The sequence below is a fragment of the Canis lupus genome, chromosome 4 (assembly GCF_048164855.1).
Source record: "Canis lupus baileyi chromosome 4, mCanLup2.hap1, whole genome shotgun sequence".
Lineage (NCBI taxonomy): Eukaryota > Metazoa > Chordata > Mammalia > Carnivora > Canidae > Canis > Canis lupus.
The window spans coordinates 5,602,138-5,624,741 of NC_132841.1; the positions used below are offsets into that span (position 1 = coordinate 5,602,138).

Here is a 22,604-nt window from a genome sequence, read left to right on the forward strand (position 1 = left end):
CTGCCTTCAACTCAGGTCATGATCTCCAGGTCCTGGGATCAAGCCCTGCATTGGGCTCCCTGCTCAGCAAGGGGTCTGCTTCTCTGTCTTTCCTCCTCTGCCCATCCTCCCTGCTCATTCTTCTCTCTCTCTTTCTCTCTCTCTAAAATGGATCAAATCTTTAAAAAAAAAAAAAGAAAAAAAAACTTTCTAATCTTTTTAAGATAAGTAAATAAAATATTCTGTATTTTTTATGTGTTAGGTGAATTGTCCCCAGACTACTTGTGATTTCTCATCTCACCTGCATAATCAGACCAGTGGATTATTTCTTCAGCATTTTCTTGGAAAATGGGCTAGCAAGGGAAACGCTAGAATTTCAGGGCTTTATTGGCTTTTCTTTCCAGCATTCCTAGCTGGAAAGAAAATGAAAGGGAATCTCACTGAAAATTTTTCATGACTTCACTGGGGTCAGAGAATCTAAAGGAGGCAGAGGTTAGCTGGTGGCAAGGTGGGCATGGTCATCACAATTGGTGACACGGCAGGCTTGGTAATGTAATTTTGAAAATGTTCTGATCTACATGGGATCCTAGTTTGATGAGTCACCTGTTTGGTTGGTATAAATTTTTAAAAGTCCAGATCTGATGATGAGCAGTCTGATGTAAGGTATCATGTTAGAGTGCCTTGAGGATTGAATGCTTTGTTCTCAGAGCCCATTGAAAAAAGGCAAGATCAAGTACTCCGGATGGCCTGTTATATAGATCCCTGTATATAGTGTGGCCCTTTCTACCTGCTTTCATTTATGATATCTTGTGTTCATTTATTTAAATAAGTGCAGTGGAGAAGGGTAAATGGTTCTTAAAATATGGCTGGAACTATTTGATATTGCCTCTGATGTAACAGTAATTTCTCGTGATCTAGATGACAACCAGTGTGACATCAATTTCTCGTGATCTAGATGACAACCAGGGTGACCTAGCAATAAGACTAGATGCATATGCAGAGGCAGGAGATAGTTTTGACTTAAGTATGTTTCTCTACACCTATTCTGAAATTACTTCTTTTGGTTCTAAGTGAAGAGATATCGTCAACAACTAACAGAATCTCCATTTAGTGTGATGTAGTATGGTAGGAATGGCGAAATAAAAGCCATTTGGTGCCACCATCAAAAACTTGAAAGATGCTGGGTTGGTGATCAGGTGAAATATAAACCAAAACCCCAAAATAGAATAACAAGAAGAAAAAAAACCCTAAAATATGCACACAAGAAAATAAGGCATTTAAAAAGTCTCACATTATTGTCTTTAATACCACTTTTATCTTGTAGACTGATGGGTTAGGTAGGGATCAGACGTATCATATCAGAAAATTCTTTCCAGGGGGATCCCTGGGTGGCTCAGCGGTTTAGTGCCTGCCCAGGGCATGATCCTGGTCCTGGGATCAAGTCCCACGTCGGGCTCCCTGCATGGAGCCTGCTTCTCCCTCTGCCTGTGTCTCTGCCTCTCTCTCTGCCTCTCTCTCTCTCTCTCTCTTTCTGTCTCTCATGAATACATAAATAAAATCTTTAAAAAAAATTCTTTCCAGTTTTAGTGATAGTTTTAATACAAATTGAGACTCAATGGGAGGCAAGGACTATATATTGTAAGCGATTTTATTCTTCAGAATTATTCTTCAAAATATTTTTCTAGAGCAGTTCCAGAGTACCTAACTTTGTATTATAGTGTAATGTGTGTGCTGTGGTTAACCAGAATCCAGACAAGTTACTCAATATGTATTCAGTTCAGTGAGAAAAGAATAGGTTAATAGACTTAGAACTTTTTTTTTTTTTTGTAGAATGTTGAAATCTTGTTTTCAATGTAATCTTTCAAAACTGTGGATCAAATTACTATTGGGTTTCCTGAGACTTTGGTTTGAAGGCTTTGACAGTGCTTCCTTTCCAGTCCAAATCACACTAGTTGAATATACAACCTTAAATGTGTCCAGTTAGTCTTCTCAATGTCATAGACCTATATTGTGACAATGTAGCCTAAAATTTTAAACTGGAATTGGTATAATGTTTATATAGATGTGAACTAAGTACTAAGCATCCCAGGACATTATGGATGCTTAGCAAATCTTTATAGAATTGTAGTTATAGGCAACCCAGGAGGCTCAGCAGTTTAGTGCTGCCTTCGGCCCAGGGGGTGATCCTGGAGGCCCGGGATCGAATCCCTCGTTGGGCTCCCTGCATGGGGCCTGCTTCTCCCTCTGCCTGTGTCTCTGCCTTTCTCTCTCTCTCTCTGTCTCTCATGAATACTAAATAAGATCTTAAAAAGAAAAGAATTGGGATCCCTGGGTGGCGCAGCGGTTTGGCGCCTGCCTTTGACCCAGGGCGCGGTCCTGGAGACCGGGATCGAATCCCACGTCAGGCTCCCGGTGCATGGAGCCTGCTTCTCCCTCTGTCTGTGTCTCTGCCTCTCTCTCTCACTGTGTGCCTATCATAAATAAATAAAAGTTAAAAAAAAGAAAAGAATTGTAGTTACATTTTATATTACTCTACGTTGATAAGCTTCTGATGGGTTTTTAATTAAGACTGTTTTGATTATTGTTAATAGAAACCATCTCAGATTATCAAAATCAGAAAAGGGAATTTATTTTAAGGAAAGCTAGTACCCAAGAGCAGAAAATCCAGTCAGATTTTTAGGAGGGATTTAAGTAAGTTGGGAGTTGGAGAGCTAGCAGGAACTAGCTAGCTATTCCTTAGGCATTTAGAGGGCATACACACACAGTCTCTTATGTGTCCCTTGTTTCTCTGTACATCTGTTAAGTTCTTTATTTCTGACTCTTTCTTTGCAGACCAGTTTTCTCTTTGTTCCCTACATGTCAGAAAATGGCTATAGACAATATTATTTTGCTCTACCAACAAATTGATTAGCATTTTATCATTAAATTCCTAGGACAGAGAATTTGATCTGCCCAGTTTGGATCAAGTGTCTGGCTACCAGTCTAATCAACTTGTTGGCAAAGTATATTGCCAGAACATATCTCTGTTAGGAGAAATAATCTAATAATTGATGCCTGTCACATTACCAGCTTAGTCTTTATGAAACTATATGGCCTCTTTCTTTCTTTCTTTCTTTCTTTCTTTCTTTCTTTCTTTCTTTCTTTCTTTCTTTCTTTCTTTCTTTTTTAAGACTTTATTTATTCATGAGCAACACACAGAGAAAGGCAGATACATACGCAGAGGGAGGAGCGGCTCCCTGCGGGGAGCCTGATACAGGACTCAATCCCAGAACCCTGGGATCATGACCTGAGCCTAGGGGCAGACTTCAACCACTGAGACTTCCAGGCCTTTTTTTATTGTAAAAATTTGGTTATCTGAGGGACACTTGGGTGGCTCAGTTGGTTAAGCATCTGACTCTTGGTTTTGGCTCAGGTCATGATCTTGAGGTCATGGGAGTCTGCTTCTCTCCCTCTCTCTCTGCCCCTCCCCTTGCATATGTGCTCTCCCTTCTCTCTCAAATAAATAAATAAATCTTTTTAAAAAAATTGGTTATCTGATAAGTTAACAGATAACAGAACTATTACAGATTTGTCAGCACATGATACAATTTTCTATGTAACAGATCACAACTTTGTTATGTATTTTACTTACATACATATACATCTTATATGCTTATTATGTTACTATTTTCTTTTTTTTTAAGATTTCATTTATTTATTCATGAGAGAGACAGAGAGAGAGAGAGGCAGAGACATAGGCAGAGGGAGAAGCAGGCTCCACGCAGGGAGCCCGATGTGGGATTCGATCCTGGGACTCCAGAATCATGCCCTGGGCCGAAGGCAGGCGCTAAACCTCTGAGCCACCCAGAGATCCCTTATATTACTATTTTCAATCTCACTGTACAAATGTGAAGCTAGGCTCAGAGAAGTTAATCTACCTCAAAGGTCATATACCTAGTAAGTCACAAACCTAGAGTTTGAAACAGGTACTCTGATTCTAGAGCTCATGCTTTTGACCCCTCACTATAAGATGGTTCTCATTATAAGGCATTTTGAAATATAAAGATTTATCTGAACAAAACTCTCATTCAGCCAGGCTTAACTAATGTCTGGCTTCTTTGGTTCAGTAAATGTTTCCTGAATTCCTCCTACATGCAGGTGTGATTCTAGGATGAGGGCATCAAGAAGTGAGTAAGAGTCTTTCTATCTTACGTTGCTCAATCTAGGAGAGAGATACAAATCATTAAAATACAGTGTGAAATATTCACCTTTGCAGAATGTTTGTATCTGTTTGGGACAAGTAAAGCGAGTATAAAGTGTAAAAGTGAGTATTGTAGTATTGGTTACAAAGGAGTTAATATATCAGTGATCTGAAATTAGAAGTTCTAGGGCTTAGAATGCTTATATGTGGGTTGGTTTGTTTTGGTCACTAGACAAGTAATGGACAGGTTTTCAAGTGATCAAAGATTAGTTTCCTTTTTCTAAATTAAAAGAATTTTTTAATTTAGAGAGAGAGCATGGTGGGGAGGCTCCCTGCCCTGCTCAGAGCCTGACAAGGGGATCAACCTTACGACCCCAAGATTATGACCTGAGCCAAAATCAAGAGTTGGATGCTTAACTGACTGAGCCACCCAGGTGGCCCTAGATTAATTTCCTATTGATGGCTTCTTTCAGGGTTATATTCTTGAGGATGTAAAACAGGACAAAAACTTGGTTGGTGAGCCAGACAGCCATCAAGTGGGAACAAATAGTTACAGCCCTGGTGTAACTGGTGTACCAGTCATTTCAGGGTCAAATGGAGGTTGCTCAGGATCCAGACTCAGTGAGAGGCCCAATCATCTAAAGGAAATACCCCTAAGTGGAGTTTTGTGGGATCCAGAGTGGTTAGTAGTGCAAAGCTGGGTCTTGGCTCAGGGCCATGGAGTAGCAGGGTCTGAGGAGATTGTGGAATATGACTATACTGTTAGGTGTCTGAGGTGTTGATCTCTGGTTTTGTACCTATTTAAAAGAAAAGGACAAAATCAGTGTTAGGTTGAACTATATAAATTGCCAATATTTGACATTTTTGACCTATAAAAATAGCAGTTTCGTCTGTTTAATCTGATATTGCTCAGTGCTTATCCAGGACTTGTCAGTCTCTTAAGGAGTCTAAATATACTACTTAGTTTTAATTCAAAACTTGCAAGCACCCTACAAGATAAGTCTCCAGTCTACAGAGAAGAAATCAAAGATTAAAATGGTGAAGGTGTGACATATTCCAAGACAGAAAGTTACTAAGTAAGTAAATAGCAATCTCTGGCTCAAAAACCAGAGACTTTTCAAATTTGCCAGGGTACTTTTTTTTTTTTCTTCTCCCATATTTCAAGTGTTTTTATTCTGAGCAGTAGGTACAAAAAATAATTACAGATATGTCTTACTCCGAAGAGTTCAGTACTCTGCACAGGCTGTCTCGGATCTGATCCACTTTTACAGATTTAACAGACTCTTACATTCACTTTATAGTACGCTTCCTTCTTGCTCTCACTGGAAATGGAGCCACAGGTGGGACTGCACCTTGTCAGACCTCATTGAGGAACTCCAGATTGAGATAGGCCGGGATGTGGATGGAGTCCCTGGTCAGCAAGGATGGGTTAAATGGAAACAAAACAGGAAACATGTACTCTGAAATCAGACAACAAATAGGAGATGGCTTTCATCAGGAGAGCTGGTGAACCAGGTGCCAAACCCTTTGTCCACAGGATTTGCTTTCTCTTTGTTTTCTCTTCTGGCCTCTACTGTTTATCTCCTTATCATCTTCTGTTTCATCCATCCTCCTCCTACTCCCTCCCTGCTTCTGTCTCCCTCTTTCTGCATTCATGAAGGACTAAGTACATAAAGGTTGGAGTAGCACAGATTAGACTGTGTAGTGATTAGCATTCACTTTATAGAATCACTTTTAAGGTATGGAAGAACATTCATGCTCTATTAAGTGAAAAACAAAATTTACAGTGAAGTAAGAGTAGCTGATCAAACTATCTGTCATCTATCTCTCTAGTTATTTTGCTTGGGGAAAATATCTGGAATGGTATTCTGATAGTCATCTCTGAGAAGACAGACACTTCTGCTAATCTGATTTTTCTCCTTAGTTTTCTATTATTATTTTTATTGGTAACAAAATGTAATTTTCAGGTCATCTTAAAAAACCTTGGCAAATGGGGACTTTCAAGGATTGTTATTATTTTTGGAAATCAAACAAATTCTTAGAAAATGTTCTCTAGATGTATCCTTAGTGACTTATCTTGCGACATTTCAAAATGTTCTACTTACTGCCCTTCAATTCATGCCAAAGTAGGTATTACTAATATGCCCAGATAGACATAGACCGTAACAATGCCAGTTTATGGTTTCTCTTTGTAATTTCTGATTTTTGGATTGGCCACTAAGCTCTAAAATTCCAGATCATTAAAGTTTAAATATTATAAATAAGTATGGTATGTTCTGAGGGTGACATTAGTCTGAAGCAGTTTCATTTAGTTTGAATAAGATTTTGACCTCACCAGCAAGATAACAAACAAGAGTAACCTATTCTGGGGCTTCTGGCTGGCTCAGTGGATTAAGCATCTACTTTTGGCTCAGGTCATGATCCCCGGGCCCTGGATTGGGCCCCACATTGGGCTCCCTGCTCAGCGAGGAGCTTGCTTCTCCTTCTCCCTCTGTCTGCCACTCCCCCTGCTTGTACTGTTTCTCTGTCAAATAAATGTAAAAGATATTTTTTTAAAAAGGAAGAAAGAAAGAAAAAAAAAGACTGATCTTTTCTGAGGACAAAATAAATTGGCTACCTTTGTGTTATATGAGGAAAGTGCGTGTGCTTTTTTTAGCTCATAGGATAATGTCTTAAATGTACAGCAAGCACTTAACAAATGTCCTTCCTACATTTCTCTCTTACCTCTTTGCTGATAATAGTCTAGTTAGAATGTCTATTTTGAGCCTTTAAAATTCCCAGGAATATGAGGATACCCCTTTGTCAATATCTGTGAATATGCAAGTATCTCTCTGGTTAGTAGAAATGGGGATAAAATTTACTTACAGGTAATTTGTTGTCCCATCTTCTAAAGTAACTTAAATTTTAGGAAAATATTAGGAAATATAGTTGGCATCCACAGAAAATTTTTGTGTTTGGGGGAAAAGTTTGTTTGTTTGTTTGTGAGAGAGAGAGCACACCTCAAGCAGACTATGCTGACTGAGGAGCCTGATGTGGGGCTTGATCTCATGACCTTGAGATTGAGACCTGAGCTGAAACCAGGAGTCAGACGCTTAACTGACTGAGCCACCCAGGTGCTCCTGATTATTTGTTAATATGCAAGAACTTTTATAATCCAGTTAAAAAAAGTAACTCAAAAAGATGGATAAAGAGCACAAATGAGCAACTCATAGGAAAAGATATACAGGTGCCCAATAAATATATATAAGTACCTTAAAAATAATTTACTCTCAGAGAATAATGAATTTACAGTACAAATAATATGTATATATGTATATGTATGTAGTACTTGTTACCTTTATCTTCATACTTCTTGAGAGGAAGCTGCAGCCATCATGTCCTGTTACCCTGAAGTATTCCAGTGTGTAATTCCCAACAAAAAGGCCACTCTTGTACCTATCCGGCATTCAGCCCTCTAAATCAGGAAGTCATCTTGGGTATAGTACTGCCACCGTATCCACAGATCCCTTTTAAATTTTACCAACTCTCCTAAGAATATCTCTTTTTCCTTTCTGGTCCATGCAGGAATTCATGTTGCATTTGACTGTCATATCTCTTCAGACTACTTCAATCTAAAACTGTTGCCTAGTTTTCCTATATTTCATATTCTTTAGAGTTTTAAGGAATTCTGTAGGGTAACTTCTTCAATCTGGGTCTAGGTTTTCTCATTGTCAGATGCTGCACAGAAGGTTGCTCCTTTGTCTTCAGTATATTCCATCATTGTACCACTGATAATTGAGTAATATTCCAAAATTCTACCAATATACTGTTCATCAGACCAGATTCATCAAGTTAGCATCTATAGACAATGCTATGAATCTCTCATCTTTATGATAACTGCCAAAAGATGATTCTCTATTTCCATCATTCCTGTTATATTTATTAACATTTTACTATAAGGGAGAACTTTCCCTTTTCTGCATTTACTTATTTATTTATCATTTATTCACTTGTCGGTATGGACTCATGGATGCCAGTTTTAATGAGTGGGTTGTAATTTGTTATTAAATTTTTTAACTGAGGTATAATTTACTTATAGTGTAATATATACATCTTAAGTCAGTCAGTTTTGACATACACATGTATGCCTATCAAGGATAACAGGTGTTTATTTTGATGCTCAAAGTTTTCCCTCTGTGGCCCTTCATTTGGTTCTTGTGTCTCTTCGGAATGCCTCCCGTAATTTATTGAGCATTTCCTTACTTTCTGGCCCAAGATGTTTCAGATTCTTCTTGTACTTTCCATGCCGAACTTTGAAGTCAGCCATTTCTCCAAAGATCTTTGGTTTCTGTTAATGTAGGATGGGATTTAGAAACCAAGAGATAGGCCATCAGTATGTTTTTGGTTACTGGGCTATAAATTGCTCTTGGGCCTTCCTAGTGGACAGGTTAGGAAAATATATATATGTATATATATGTGCACAGAGGCACATAAATATATATATATGTGTGTGTGTGTGTATACCACACCACTGTAACTAAGTTTTTTATGTGTATATATAATGCAACCATGAATTTGTATTTCTTTTCTTTTTTTAAAGATTTTATTTATTTATTCATGAGAGACACACAGAGAGAGGCAGAGACATAGGCAGAGGGAGAAGCAGGCTCCCTGCAGGGAGCCCAATACAAGACTTGATCCCAGGACCCCAGAATCATGACCTGAGCTGAAGTCAGATGCTCAACCACTGAGCCACCCAGGTGCCTCTGAATTCATAATTCGAATTCCAGGCCAGTACCTTAGATGATGACTTTTTTTTTTTTTTTTTTTTTTTAAGACTTACTTATTTTAGAGAGAGGGAGCACATAGGCAGGGAAGGGGTATTGGGAAAGGGTGAGAGCAAATCTTAAACAGACTCCCTACCCAGCTCCGACCTAGATGCAGGTCTGGAACTCCAGAGTTTCTTGATATCATGACCTGAGCTAAAACCAAGAGTCAGAGGCTTCACCAACTGAGCCACACAGGTGCCCCACCTTGGACTTCTTTATAGCCTTTCCCCTTCCTTCCTTTTAAATTTCCTTGGCAGTGACATGGCCCCATTATCTTCAATATATTTACTTATTTGATCAGTGAGTTTACTTATTTGATGAGTGTAACAAATTTAATTGTGCTGCTCATTTCCTCTGTTTCTGTTTAGCAACTACCATGTCCTTAACCACAGGTCGGCCTGTGCTTCCATGTGACTCTCACAGGCTCCTCCTCATTACCTTGTCTACTCAGCATCTGTCCCATCCCTCTATGCCTCCCCAGCCCTTACCCCTCACTATTCCATGTCCTTAGTACCACATGAAAAGGAAGAGAGGAAATGGTCCCAGAGAAGATTTTAAAGTTAGATTACACAGTTTTCTTTATTTCTTCAATGTACTTAGGGGTATTTTTTTCATGTTCTAAAAAATTGTGCATTTTACTTTTTAAATGACATACCCTTTGGCATATAAGTGTATTTTTCATTCCTCTGTTGGAATTTTCTCTGCTATTGTTTTAATGCCTCTTTCAGATTGTCATGTGCAAAAGGTCATTTTCCTAGATTTATTGTTACACTTGTGTGTTTAAATATATTTATTTACTTGGGGTTTTAGCATCAGATTTAATACTCTTGTTCTCTGTTTCTCCTGACTGCATTGGCACTGCCAAAACCAGTTTGAATGCTTACCCTTCTGAAGAGACTACATCAGTCAAATGCCATCAGGCATGTTTTGCTTTTTTTTTTTTTAAAAAAAAAAAGATCTTGAATAACTGAATATTTCCTGGGCAGTGTCAACAGTAGTCAGCCATTTGGAGAATTGATTCAACTATTGTCTCTCTGAAGCTTACTTCAAATATTTGGTATACTGCAGCCCAAGGCACATTAGAAATTACTGTTGGTTCCTTTGGGCACTTGTATGTTTCACTGGCATTTTGGCTTCTTAAAGGATTAATTATCCACCAATAGCTAATTTAAAAATTGCGTATGCTTTTTAGTGTTCCCATGGAATTCAATGGTTTTTAGGTGCCAGTTAGGGCATTTGGTAGATTGACTAGAAAAATAATTGTTTAAGCAATGCTGGATAACTATGAGGTAGCCGTTGCCTTGACAACTAGAAAACTGTTCTGTTTGCTAAACAAAGGTATGGTAATTTAGTAGTTTAATTTCCTTTTTGGTATGGAGGTGCTGCATAATAACATTTTATTTTAGCCTCTGAGATTGTCCATATTATTGACAAAAATCAGAGAAGCAGAGCAAAAAGAGAAGGTAAGAAGAGTTTTTTTCTGGTTTAAAGGCATGTATATCTAACAGGGTCAGTGTTGGTCCAAGTAATCTTAGTTAACCTGCTGAATAATTCTTTGTATAACTCTGTTGAACCAAAATCTGGGAGTCCTAGAATAGGTATATTGTCTTGGTTATCTTTCTACTGTACTAAAGGGTTGTGATATATACTTCATAATAGAGCATCCACACAAACATTTTAACCTGTTGCTACTAATATCAACAGGATTACTTTATTTCTGAATTGAATGAGGGGATGATATTTAAACACCTCCTCCCCTACCTCCACCATATATACACACAATTTTATGCTAGCATTTGTTCTATTTGTGTGGTATCTCTTTTGTATAGGACCTGAAATTTTTTTTTTTTTACCTCACAGTTTTTCTCCAAATTATTAAGTAATAGTAACAGTCTTTATTTGGCACTGTTTTCTGAGCCATGTTCCAAGCACTTTACTGTAGCATTTCAGTTCTCATCCCTGTGAGATAGTCACTCTATATCATGAGGTACAGACTAGCCTAAAGTCACCCAGCTACCAAGTGGTAGATTTGAACCTAAGCATGTAATTCAAGAGCCTGTGCTCTGAATTTACTATATTGTACTGACTCTTATTAATATAGTCATTCTAAATACATTAGAAAGTACAAAAGAGTGTTAATAAGAAAAATAAAAATAACCCATAATTCTAATCACTACAGATTAGAATACTTTTTTAAAAAAGATTTTATTTATTTATTCATGAGACACACAGAGAGGGGCAGACACAGGCAGAGGGAGAAGCAGGCTCCCTGCAGGGAGCCTGATGTGGGACTCCATCCTAGGACCCCAGGGTCACGCCCTGAGTGGAAGGCAGACAGACGCTCAACTGCTGAGCCACCCAAGTGTACCTACTTTTTTTCCCCTAAGATTATAATACTTTTTACTGTTCTCATGAAGTCTTGTAATATCTGGGTTTCTTTCAAAATAATCATTGTTTAGGAGGAATGGGTACGAGTATAGATCAGACAAAATTGTGTTGATGGGGATCCCTGGGTGGCGCAGTGGTTTGGCGCCTGCCTTTGGCCCAGGGCGCGATCCCGGAGACCCGGGATCGAATCCCACATCAGGCTCCCGGTGCATGGAGCCTGCTTCTCCCTCTGCCTGTGTCTCTGCCTCTCTCTCTCTCTCTCTCTCTCTCTCTCTGTGTGACTATCATAAATAAATTTAAAAAAAAAATTGTGTTGATGATTGTGGGAGCCAGACTATGAGTATATGGGGGATTTATTATATAGTTCCATCTTCTTTTGTGTATGTTTGAAATGTTCTTTAGTATATGTTTTATTTTTATTTTCTTAGAAGGAGCAGGTGCGCCTGAGGGACAGGGAGCAGGGGAGAGGGAAAGAGAGAATCTTAAGGAGGCTCTGCTCCCAGCATGGAGCTGTGGTGAGGCTAGATATCACGACTCTGAGATCATGACTTCACCTGAAATCAAGAGTTAGAGACTCAGTTGACTGAACCACCCAGATGCCCCCCCCCCCCAGTATATATTTTAAAAAGCAAAGAATACATGCCAATTTTAACAAACAAAAAAGAAACTTTATTTTTATTTATTTTTTAAAGAACAGGAAGGCTTGGGTGCCTGGGTTAGCTCAGTTTTTGTCCACCTTCTTATTTTGGCTCAGGTTATAATCTCGGGGTGGTGAGATTGAGCCCCACATCAGACTGCACTAAGCATGGAGCCTGCTTAAGATTTTCCCTCTCTGGGATCCCTGGGTGGCTCAGCGGTTTGGCGCCTGCCTGTGGCCCACGGCGTGATCCTGAAGACCGGGGATCAAGTCCCGCTTCAGGCTCCCTGCCTGGAGCCTGCTTCTCCCTCTGCCTGTGTCTCCTCCTCTCTCCTCTCTGTCTCTTATGAATAAATAAATAAAATCTTTAAAGAAAAAAAAAAAAGATTCTCCCTCTCCTGCTTCCCCCATTCCCCCGTGTGTGGGCAAGTTTGCTGTCTCTCAAAAAATAAAGAACAGGAAGACTTATTTTGAAATATTTTCATACATATACCCCTGTATTCCATTCCCTTTCAAAAAGGTTAATCCCTTTTTAGCAGTTATTCCTATCTTTTTTTATGTTTTTATATATGTGTGATATAAATATATTTGATTAATTTTTCTTTTTTTTCTTTTTTTAAAATTTTGCTTTTCTAGAAATAGAGAAAGCTTAACCATTTGACTCACCCCCCCCCCCGTTTTTTTCTTTTCCTTTTTTTTTTTTAGATTTTATTTATTCATGAGAGAGAAAGAGAGAAGCAGGCTCCATGCAGGGAGCCCGATGTGGGACCTGATCCCTGGACTCCAGGATCATGCCCTGGGCTGAAAGCAGACACTTAACCACTGGGCTACCCAGGCATCCCCCGTTTTTTCTTTTTAAAATGCTAGAGGCAAAACCTCATTTTAAATGATTGCTCATTGGGGCACCTGGGTGGCTCAGTTGATTAAGTGTTAGACTTTTGATTTTAGCTCATGTCATAATCATAGTCTTGGGATCGAGCCCCAGGTTGGGCTCCACTCTCAGCTTGGAGTCTCCTTGAGATACTCTCTCTCCCTCCGCCCATTTCCTCATGTGCATGCCTGTTCTCTCTCTCTCTCTCTCTCTCTCAAGTAAAATCTTTAAAGAGAGAGAGAGAGAGAGAGAGGAGGATGCCAAATTAGAATTTACATTCGTTTAATGACTTGTTTGCCCACATTGACTGTTTCATAATAGTAATAATAATTGTTAATAGCTAAATACTTGGGGTATCATAATTGAGTGCTTTTTAATATTGACCATGTTTTCCTGTTGTGGACACTGAAGCTTAGAGAGGATTAGTAGCCTACAAAAACTCACCTAGTTAGTGTAAGAAATAGAGCTAGTTAGTATAAGAAATAGAGCTGTGGTTAGGACCCTGTCTTTCTGCCTATGCTATTACTCTGCTTTATTACCTTATGTTACACTAATGATAGAGTGGTAATTTATGCTCTGCTAAAATTATATACACAAACCTGACCGTGTAGGTAGGTTATGGATTTCATTTGTTTTCCGGTAGAAATCCCCGTTCGTATTTTGGTTAGCATAGTTTCACTTCTAGATGATTATGTTTCTTAAAGTGTCTCATTTTGACCATCTCTATAACCCCCCTGCTTTGAGAAACACTCAACAGAGCTATACAGAATTCAAATACTTAGGTTCGTTTAACGATTAAAATTTAGGAACGGAAAAGTTAACTTATGTAAGATGATGCAAAACAAAATAATAGAGGCAGAAGTAAGATCACATCATAGATCTTTGCTTTTCATATGTTGCCTTTAACAGATTAACACTGTTCTAACAATTTATTTCAGTTTAGCAGGCAGGTGTTTATTAGACTTTGATTTCCCTTCTCAAGTATTTTTCTAATAGATATTTTTCTTTAAGGATTTTGCTACTTCCTTTTCATGTATTTTAGCTTGAAGGAAGGGAAATATTACCGTTCCAAATAATAATTTACCTCTACAATATTTGAAGTAATTATTTCTCTTTTCTGTTAGCCTGGATTTTTATGTTGATAAGGATGTGAGATGGGCTTGGTTTGGGGAAAAAAGCTCCTCTTTCAAATTTAAGTTGAATAAATCTGCTCAATAAATGTACTTCTAGCTTGCTATCATTGGAATATTGCCAGGGTTTGGTATGAATATTAATGAAAATAATATGCAAATGGGTTTCTGTATACTAGAAGTGTAAATATATTACTATTCTGTTCCTTTTTTTTCATAATTCTCTAATAAAAATATCTAAAAAGCATATCACTTCTTAAATATTTGTTTCTGAGTAGGCACAAATGTGCAATTTTTGTTTTCTTGTTTTTCTACATTTCACCATTTCATGTTCCTCATCTGTATTTATTTAACTATTTGTCTATAAAAATAAAATTTACTGGCTAAAAGGCAAGATGTGTTAATGGGAGAGGTTTGCAAGTTGTGGAAAGTAATGTCTGTGGTCGTGAAGACAACCCCACCATTTGCTTTTGTAACAGTAACACATAATACCAATTGGACCACAAAGTGAATTGATGAAATTTTCTTAAAATTTGTGGGTAAAGTGCTGTGTGTCTGTTTCATGTTCTTGCTATAATCAAGCTACTAGCTTGTCTGGAATTTAAACAAGATTTTGACCAAGGAAAATGGTATTTTAACAGGGTTAAGGCAAATAGGTAAAGTAGAAAAATGAATCTATTAAGTTTACATGCAAGAGCAATAAAAATTTACCAAGTTGTAGTCAGTGATATCAATAAATTTAAGTAGTAGTAATTCAGAAATTACTGTCTTGCTATGATGGTATACTTCTGTAATGGCGTAACTATTGAAATATGGGCATTTTCCTAATTAGATATATATAATATTCATATATTCATATCTATATTCTTTTTTTAATTAAACTTTTTTTTTTTAAGTAATTCTACAGTTCAATGTGGGGCTTGAACTCACAGCCCCAAGATCAAGAGTTGCCTGCGCTACTGACTGAGCCAGCCAGGCACCACTCCCCTATGTAGATTTTAAAAACCATATATTTAATATATTTTAATATATTAATTAATATTAATTTATATATTAATATATAAAAGAATAATATATTCTTTTTAAAATGCTTTTCTTGAAATAAATAGGATGTGAAACAAATGGCTACTAAGGAGGCTACCCTCCTATTTTTAGGTGTAGCATCTTTGTTTTGGTTTATTGTGCCATCTCCCACCTATAAAAAAGGTTACTACGATTATTTGATTATATACTTTTGGTATAGTATTAGGACATATATTTTTTTTTGATCACTCCTAATGTGTATTATCCACAACTGTTTGGGTTGAATTTATTTTAAGATCCAGATGAAATTTGTATTTTCATCATTCACTGCTATATTAACAGCATTTTTCCACTTTGTGTTCTATAGAACTTCTGCAAGATGTTAATAGAAAAAAAACATTTTTTTGGACAAATAGATTAGGAAATGGTGAGGCAGAGTAGGAGTTTGTTCGTTCATTAAACGGATTTTCCCAAACTCTCCCCTCCTTTTTGGTGTGGGGCATCTCAGGATATTAGTACTTCTTATTAGTACTTCTTAAGTCGTGATCACAGGGTCCAAGGGGCTCCCTGCTCAGTGGCAAGTGAATCTGCTCTCCCTTTTCCTCTGCCCCATCCCCCCAACTCATGCTCTCTCAGATAAATAAATAAAATCTTAGTAAGAAACGTACCTGATTGTAAAGAGAGCAGCTAGATTAAGACTATTAAAAACTAAATCATACACACAAAATGAAACTATATCACAAGTGTGGAAACTTAAAATATTTAACATATAAGGGTAAATAAACAGTGAATCCATGCCAGAGCATTTAAGACTTCCCAGATTGGATTTCTTACAGTTTTTTCCAGATATTTGAATACATGTAATTCCTCCCACCCCTTGTATGTTACAATTCTTCCTTAGAATTGTCTAGATAGGAATATGACAAAGGTGTTCTGAATTTGGGTGGTGGCTAAGATGTAATCTAAATATTAAAAGAAATTTTCTCAGACTTTGAGACTTTTAAGAATCTGCCTTCTCTTTAGGTGGCCATATAGTAAATAAAGATTTAAATGAATGGGTAGATGGGATGGTGGATAGAATGATAAACTTAAGCTGATTCATATCATAGACTATATGTATTTTGTATAAAGAAAAAAGACACATTTTTATTTTATATGATGTACATTTAAATAGGTTTTTTTGGACACTTAGATTTTACTTGTCTTTAAGTTTGAGTATTTTATGGATGGTTCTTGTTAACAAATACATTCAATTATGACAACTTTTATAGCCATAATGGGATTAGATATGCCAGACTGAAGTCTAATTGTGCTAAAAAATTAGAGACTTTAAATCTAATTATATTTATTTGCATTTTTAGGCCCTTGATGAGCCTCCCTATTTGACAGTGGGCACTGATGTGAGTGCTAAATACAGAGGAGCCTTTTGTGAAGCTAAGATCAAGACAGCAAAACGACTTGTCAAAGTCAAGGTGCAGTATATGTAGATCTTATAAATTATATGTTCAGTATTTGATATTTAAATTTATATTTGTTGGGGAGGTGATTTAAGACTTTTTTTCCTGCAAGAAGAGTTTAGTTTTCATATAAGGGTTGTCAAATACCTGAAAACAACACATTATTTGGGGTTTTAAAGTATTCTAATTAGAATGAAGTTAGCTTATTACAAATTGGTATTTTGAGTGCCATTTCAGTATAGACTTGGTACTGTTTGTGTTGTTAACCTTTTAGAGCTGGAAAGGATCTTAGAAGTCATGTAGTTTAATTCTTAACTTTAGACCCCCCTCTCACCATTTTAACCATCAGATTGAGATGTGATTTATAATTGATGGTATTTTAGATAACAATAAAATACGATAGATCTAGTTGTTATTTTCCTTATTCTCTACGTTTCTTTAAAAGACCTTTCTTAAATACTTACGTTTTGTCTCAGGTAATGCAGAAGAAGAAATGTAATTGTTTATATTTTAGTAAATTATCAGTGTTGAAAAATATAGGACAAGTGAAATATTTGAAAGTAGATATTTATTCATTTGTCAGTTATTTACTGAGTGGTAAACTGTGCAGGTTAGGCAGGCCTATTTGGTGGGAAGGAGGATGGGGGATATGAAGATGACCTGATCTTTGTCCTCAAGGGAATTATAGTCCAGTTTACCAGATACCCTGTAAAACATTGGTTTGAATACCACCAAGTTAAACAGGCCACAGAGCCTGTTGTATGTCCATTGGAGTGTTTCACATTTTCTTCTGGAGCTTTTTCCATGTATCGTAGGCTCTTTCCTTCTGCATGAATGTATTGAAAAAAGCTTCCTGGGTAGTTCTGATTTATACTCCTACTTAAGATCCATTGTGATAAGACCTTTAAATTAATGGCAAACCTGTAGGAGTCTAGTCTTGGCCACACCATGCCTTTAGTTTTCACATGTGTGGTGACTGTGAGCTCTTTAGTGATTTGATTTTTCTGGGTACTCTTACAGTGTTCTCATAGTGGCATTCCCTGTTCTGATTTCACACACTGGTATTCCCTGAGCATTCTTTTTTTACCACTACTATCTCAGAAATGAAGAGAAAGTTTTTTTTTTTATCAGTTTCCTCACTCTTCCAAACAGAACTCCTGTGAGCACATTGCAACACCTTACTGTGAATTAGACAAAAGCCCTCCTTCCTGGTAGATAGCCTCTTTAGCAGAGCTTGTCATGCAGGTAAGACTTCCGTGTTAGAAAAAGGTGTTCCTTTTGGACAGGAGCAGTTTTATTCCAGGACCCATGCTTTGGTTTGCAGAGCACAGGCTGGATTTTAGCCCTGACTTGCAGTCTTAGCTGGATGTTGCAGTATATGAATGAACCAGCTAAATGGCATGTCTCACTCCTGCCATTTCTTCCTATTAATAAAAGGAAGAGAGAGAACTGTTGGTCTCTACTGCCTCTGTTGATAGCACAGAGTACCAGTACCTTGTGCCTTGTAAATAATGAACATCTAAAACTTGCTAATTTTTTTGGCTACTCTAAAAATCTGTTTATAATTCAAATTATTTTCTCAACAGATATAGTTGTATACTTCTCTTCTGGTTTATGATTCAGAGTTAATACATTTCAACAATTTGTTGATGTACTTTTATTCCTTAATCAGTTTTCATTTATTAAACATTTACTATATGCTAAGCACTATATTAGGTATTGAAACTCTAGTGTTAAAAAATCTGATCTCAATTGTAAAATGGCTTACAGTCTAAGTGAGTGACAGAGATACCTAAACATATAATTTGAATAAAGCCTGGTAACGCTTTTGTGTGAGACAAAAATGCCTAGGATGCTGTGACATCTCTTCAATAACTGGTTTGTGAGTATATTACATAGATCAATTACCAAAGACATCTGATAAGACCATGTTGATGGTTCAGTCCCTGTAAGAACTCTTGCTTTGTATAGGGAAAACAACTTTTTCTACATTGAATCCTGGAAGCTATCTTATTCTTCACTAACTAGTGAAGTATTTAAACTTGAGCCCCTATTTTAACTTAATCTCCTCACATCTGATTTCCCATTCTCTGATTTCTGTACTGATAGAGAGTACAGTAAAATTCTGGAGTTTGCCTGAGTTTGAATCTCAGCTGTAAGATGTACCAGTTCTGTGATTTTGGACTGGTTACTTAGTCTTCTCAGTTTTATTATCAACAAAGTGGGAACAGTCATACCTACCTAGTAAGGTTGTTGTAAAGATTAGATGTTTGATGCTTGATCCTGATGCTTAACTCTCAGTAAATGTTTGTTTCTACTACTTATTATTAAACTAGGCCTTCACAGAATGATAAAGGACCTAATAGCCTAAGGTCTCCACCTGTTTTTTCCCCCTCATTGTTTTAGGAAGAGAAATGATACTACTAAAATTATAGCTAATGGTATTGAATAAAGTCTAATACGTGAAACACCAACTGATTTAGTCTGGGAAATTGTTCAATAAAATTTTCAGTTAATCTACTTAGGGATTGAGATTTTATATACACTAGATAGCTGTGATGGATTATTTGTAGTGAAAATGCATTCATATGTTGATGAGTTTGCATCACCTGATTTTTTTGTGTGGGTTTGTTGCTAATTAAATTTGTGATCTTTAGGTAACATTTAGACATGATTCTTCAACAGTGGAAGTTCAGGATGACCACATAAAGGGCCCACTGAAGGTAACTCATTTATTTATTCATTATTAATTCTAATACTTCAATGGGAAACATTAATAATTATACATGGTTATTTCTTTTTAATTCATTTGCTGTTATGAGTTGATAAACATGATTCTCTCTAAATAGACCAGTAGAAAACAATAGAATGTTCAGTGAAACTTTTTTGCGATAGGAAAATCTGTGTTCAGAAATGAAGTGAACATAGAAGAAACATTGAATGCTTTTTATTTACTCATCTGTTTGCATTTCACCATGTTGCACTTCCAGAATTAATAGGTGATGAATTACAGATTAAGTGATGGAGGTTCTGTGATGATGTGAATAGTGAGGACAAAAACCCAACATGTTAACCTCAGAGCTAGTGCTAATTCTTTGAAGCAATTATAGGCAAATGGAATTTTGTAAGGGTTGTCAGGTGATTATTAAAGTGATAAGCATGTTACATATAGATTTATTTATTTGCATTATTTTCTTCTCACTGGCGGGTGAAATAGGTACTGTTCTATTTTCTACTAGTGAACAAGCTAAAGGGAATGTATGGGTAGCCACTGTGTGCTCTTTGGCCCTTTCTAATGTTTAAAAATTGGACAGTGGCCTGCCTGGGTGAGTTTTAAGAAATGCTAACAGAACTGAAGAAACATCTATAGATGCAAAAAGAATCCTTTACTGCAGCTATACTTTTGGAGGAATTACATATGTGTATCTGCCAGTTGTTTGTTTATGGTTGATTTAAAGACTTTAATTGAATCCCCAGAGCTTTAGTGGGTACTAAAGAGAGCTAATAACACTTGTAATTTAAAAAAATCTTGCCTTATAAAAATTGTTTTCCACCATTTCTGTTTTGTAGGTGCCATCTTTAATGTTACGTGCACATGTTCATCATTTGCAGGGACAAAAGACAAAACATGTATACTTAAAATGTGATGCGTGCCACCATTGATGTATTTTATTTATTTATTTATTTTTGCCACCATTAATTTAAATAGCACTTAGTATGTGCTAATGCTGTGCTAGGTCTTTTGCTCATATAATCTTATATAATCCTAACAGCTCTTTAGAGAAGAGGACACTAAAGGCGGTAATCTGGCCATGCCAGCCAGTAATGGCAGAATCAAAATTCTGATAGGCTTACCCCCCTGTATATGAATCATGTACCTTCTGAATGTTCAGAACCCAAACACTTCTGTACAATATTTGCATTTTTGCCTTGGAAGCACCAGCACACCAGCATAGCTCCAGCTGCCCTCCCTGTTCATGTGGCTGGGGCCAGTTCTGACCAGCTACAAAATATGCCTAGTGTTGTGAAGAGATAGAAAAGGCAACCACTTTGTATCCTCAAGCCCTTTTTTTCTCCTTCTGCTCCTGCTTCTTTATGGCACAGTTGGTTTATTTTACTTGTTTGGTTTTTCTTACTTTATTAAATTGTTTTTTGTCTATGGTTAGGGCTTAGGACCATCTTGATTTTGACATAGGCAGGTATATTAAATTTTGATCCCAAGATTGTTGAAGTGTTTTGTTCTTTTCTTTCTTTTTTTTTTTTTTGGTATGTGTATAGATTTTGAATTGTTCCCTGTGTACTTCCATAGCTTTAAAAAGTGTCAGCATTTGGATGTTTCTCTTCGAGGAAATAAACCTACCAAAAGTGATGGTCATTTGATCTCAATATATTTTCTAATGAGTTCACATGAAATATAATACCTAGACTACTTATTAAACAAAAAAATGGTACCATGTATTTGACTATAGTCATTTAATAAAGGCTCTGTTAAAATTCCCCAGCATCTCCTTCCCCATTTTGGGCATTGTGTGGGGCTAACAGTCTTTCTCTGAACAAGTTTATTTTTTGTTATCACCATAAAGACCATATACTTGTATTTTATTTTTATTGGGGGTATGATTGACGTATACCATTATATTAGTTCCAGGTGTACAACATAATGATTCGATGTTTGATCAATACAGTAAGCCTCGTTACATCCATCATCATACATAGTTGAAATTTCTTTCTTTCTTTTTTTTTTTTTTTTGCTTGTGATAGAGACTCTTAAGATTTACTCTCTTAGTAACTTTCAGATATGCAATACAGTATTATTGACTGTGGTAACCATGCTGTCTGTACATTACATCCCTAGGACTTATTTTATGATATTTTGTATGTTTACACCACTTTTACCTATTTTGCCCACTCCCCACTCCCTCCCCACCTTCTGGCAATGACCAGTCCATTCTCTGTGTCTATGAGCTTCTCTTTGTTTGTTTTTAGATTCCACATATAAGTGAGCATATGACACTTGTCTTTCTCTAACTTATTTCTCTTACCATAATGTCCTCATAGCCTATCCATGTTGTCCCAGAATGGCAAGATTTCCTTCCTTTTTTTTCTTTTTTTAAAAGATTTTATTTATTTATTACAAAGAGAGAGAGAAAGAGGCAGAGACAGAGGCAGAGGGAGAAACAGGCTCCATGCAGGGAGCCTGATGTGGGACTTGATCCTGGGTCTCCAGGATCATGCCCTGGGCTGAAGGCGGCACTAAACCGCTAAGCCACCGGGGCTGCCAGATTTCCTTCCTTTTTATGGCACACACACACACACACACACACCCCTTTCTTTTTTTCCCCCCTCTCTGTATCCATGCATCCACTAGTGAGTACTTAGGTTGCTTCCATATCTTGGCTATTGTCAATAATGCTGCAGTGAACATAAGGGTGCTGATATCTTTTTGGATTAGTGTTTTCATTTTCTTCCTCTTTTTTTTTTTTAAAGGTTTTATTTATTTATTTGAGAGAGAGAAAGTGCACAATCAGGAGTAGGGACAGAGGGAGAAGCATAGCAGGGAGTCCAATGTGGGGCTCAATCCCAGGACCCTGAGATCACGACCCGAGTGGAAGGCAGATGCCTAACTGACTGAGCCACCAAAGCACCCCAATGCTTTCATTTTCTTTGGATAGATGCCCAGTAGTGGAATTGCTGGGTCATAGTTTTATCTTTAATTTAAAAGCCTCTATATTATTTACTATAGTGGCTGTACCAATTTACTTTATATTCCCATCAACAGTGCACAAGGGTTCCCTTTTTTCCATATCCTTGCTAACACTTGCTTTTTGTTGTCTTTTTGGTAATAGCCTTCTAACAGGTGTGAGGTGGTATTTCATTGTGATTTTGATTTCATTTCCCTGATGATTAGTGATGTTGAGCATCTTTATATGTACCTGTTGGCCATGTGTGTGTCTTTGGAAAAATGTTCAGATCCTCTGCTCATTTTCTAATTGGATTGTTTGTTTTTTTGCTGTTGAGTTATAGGAGTTCTCTCTCTATATATATATTGGATAATTAACCTCTTATCAGATATATGATTTGCAAATATTTTCTCCCATTCACTAGGTTCCCTTTTCATTTTGTTGATAATA

General features: G+C 37.0%; 1 protein-coding gene across 7 annotated transcripts in view; it reads left to right on the plus strand.

Moving 5' to 3' along the window:
- The window catches only part of ARID4B (AT-rich interaction domain 4B), a 149,762-nt gene that overhangs the window by 44,601 nt on the left and 82,557 nt on the right, over positions 1-22,604 (plus strand). For all 7 annotated transcript variants that reach the window (XR_012029280.1, XM_072822988.1, XM_072822990.1 and 4 more), the window contains exons 3-4: positions 16,378-16,488; positions 19,131-19,196. Coding sequence is in view for 6 of the 7 variants with exons in the window: in XM_072822988.1 (XP_072679089.1) it covers positions 16,378-16,488; positions 19,131-19,196 (177 nt within the window). In the remaining variant the exon portion in view is untranslated. The remainder of the gene's footprint in view (positions 1-16,377; positions 16,489-19,130; positions 19,197-22,604) is intronic.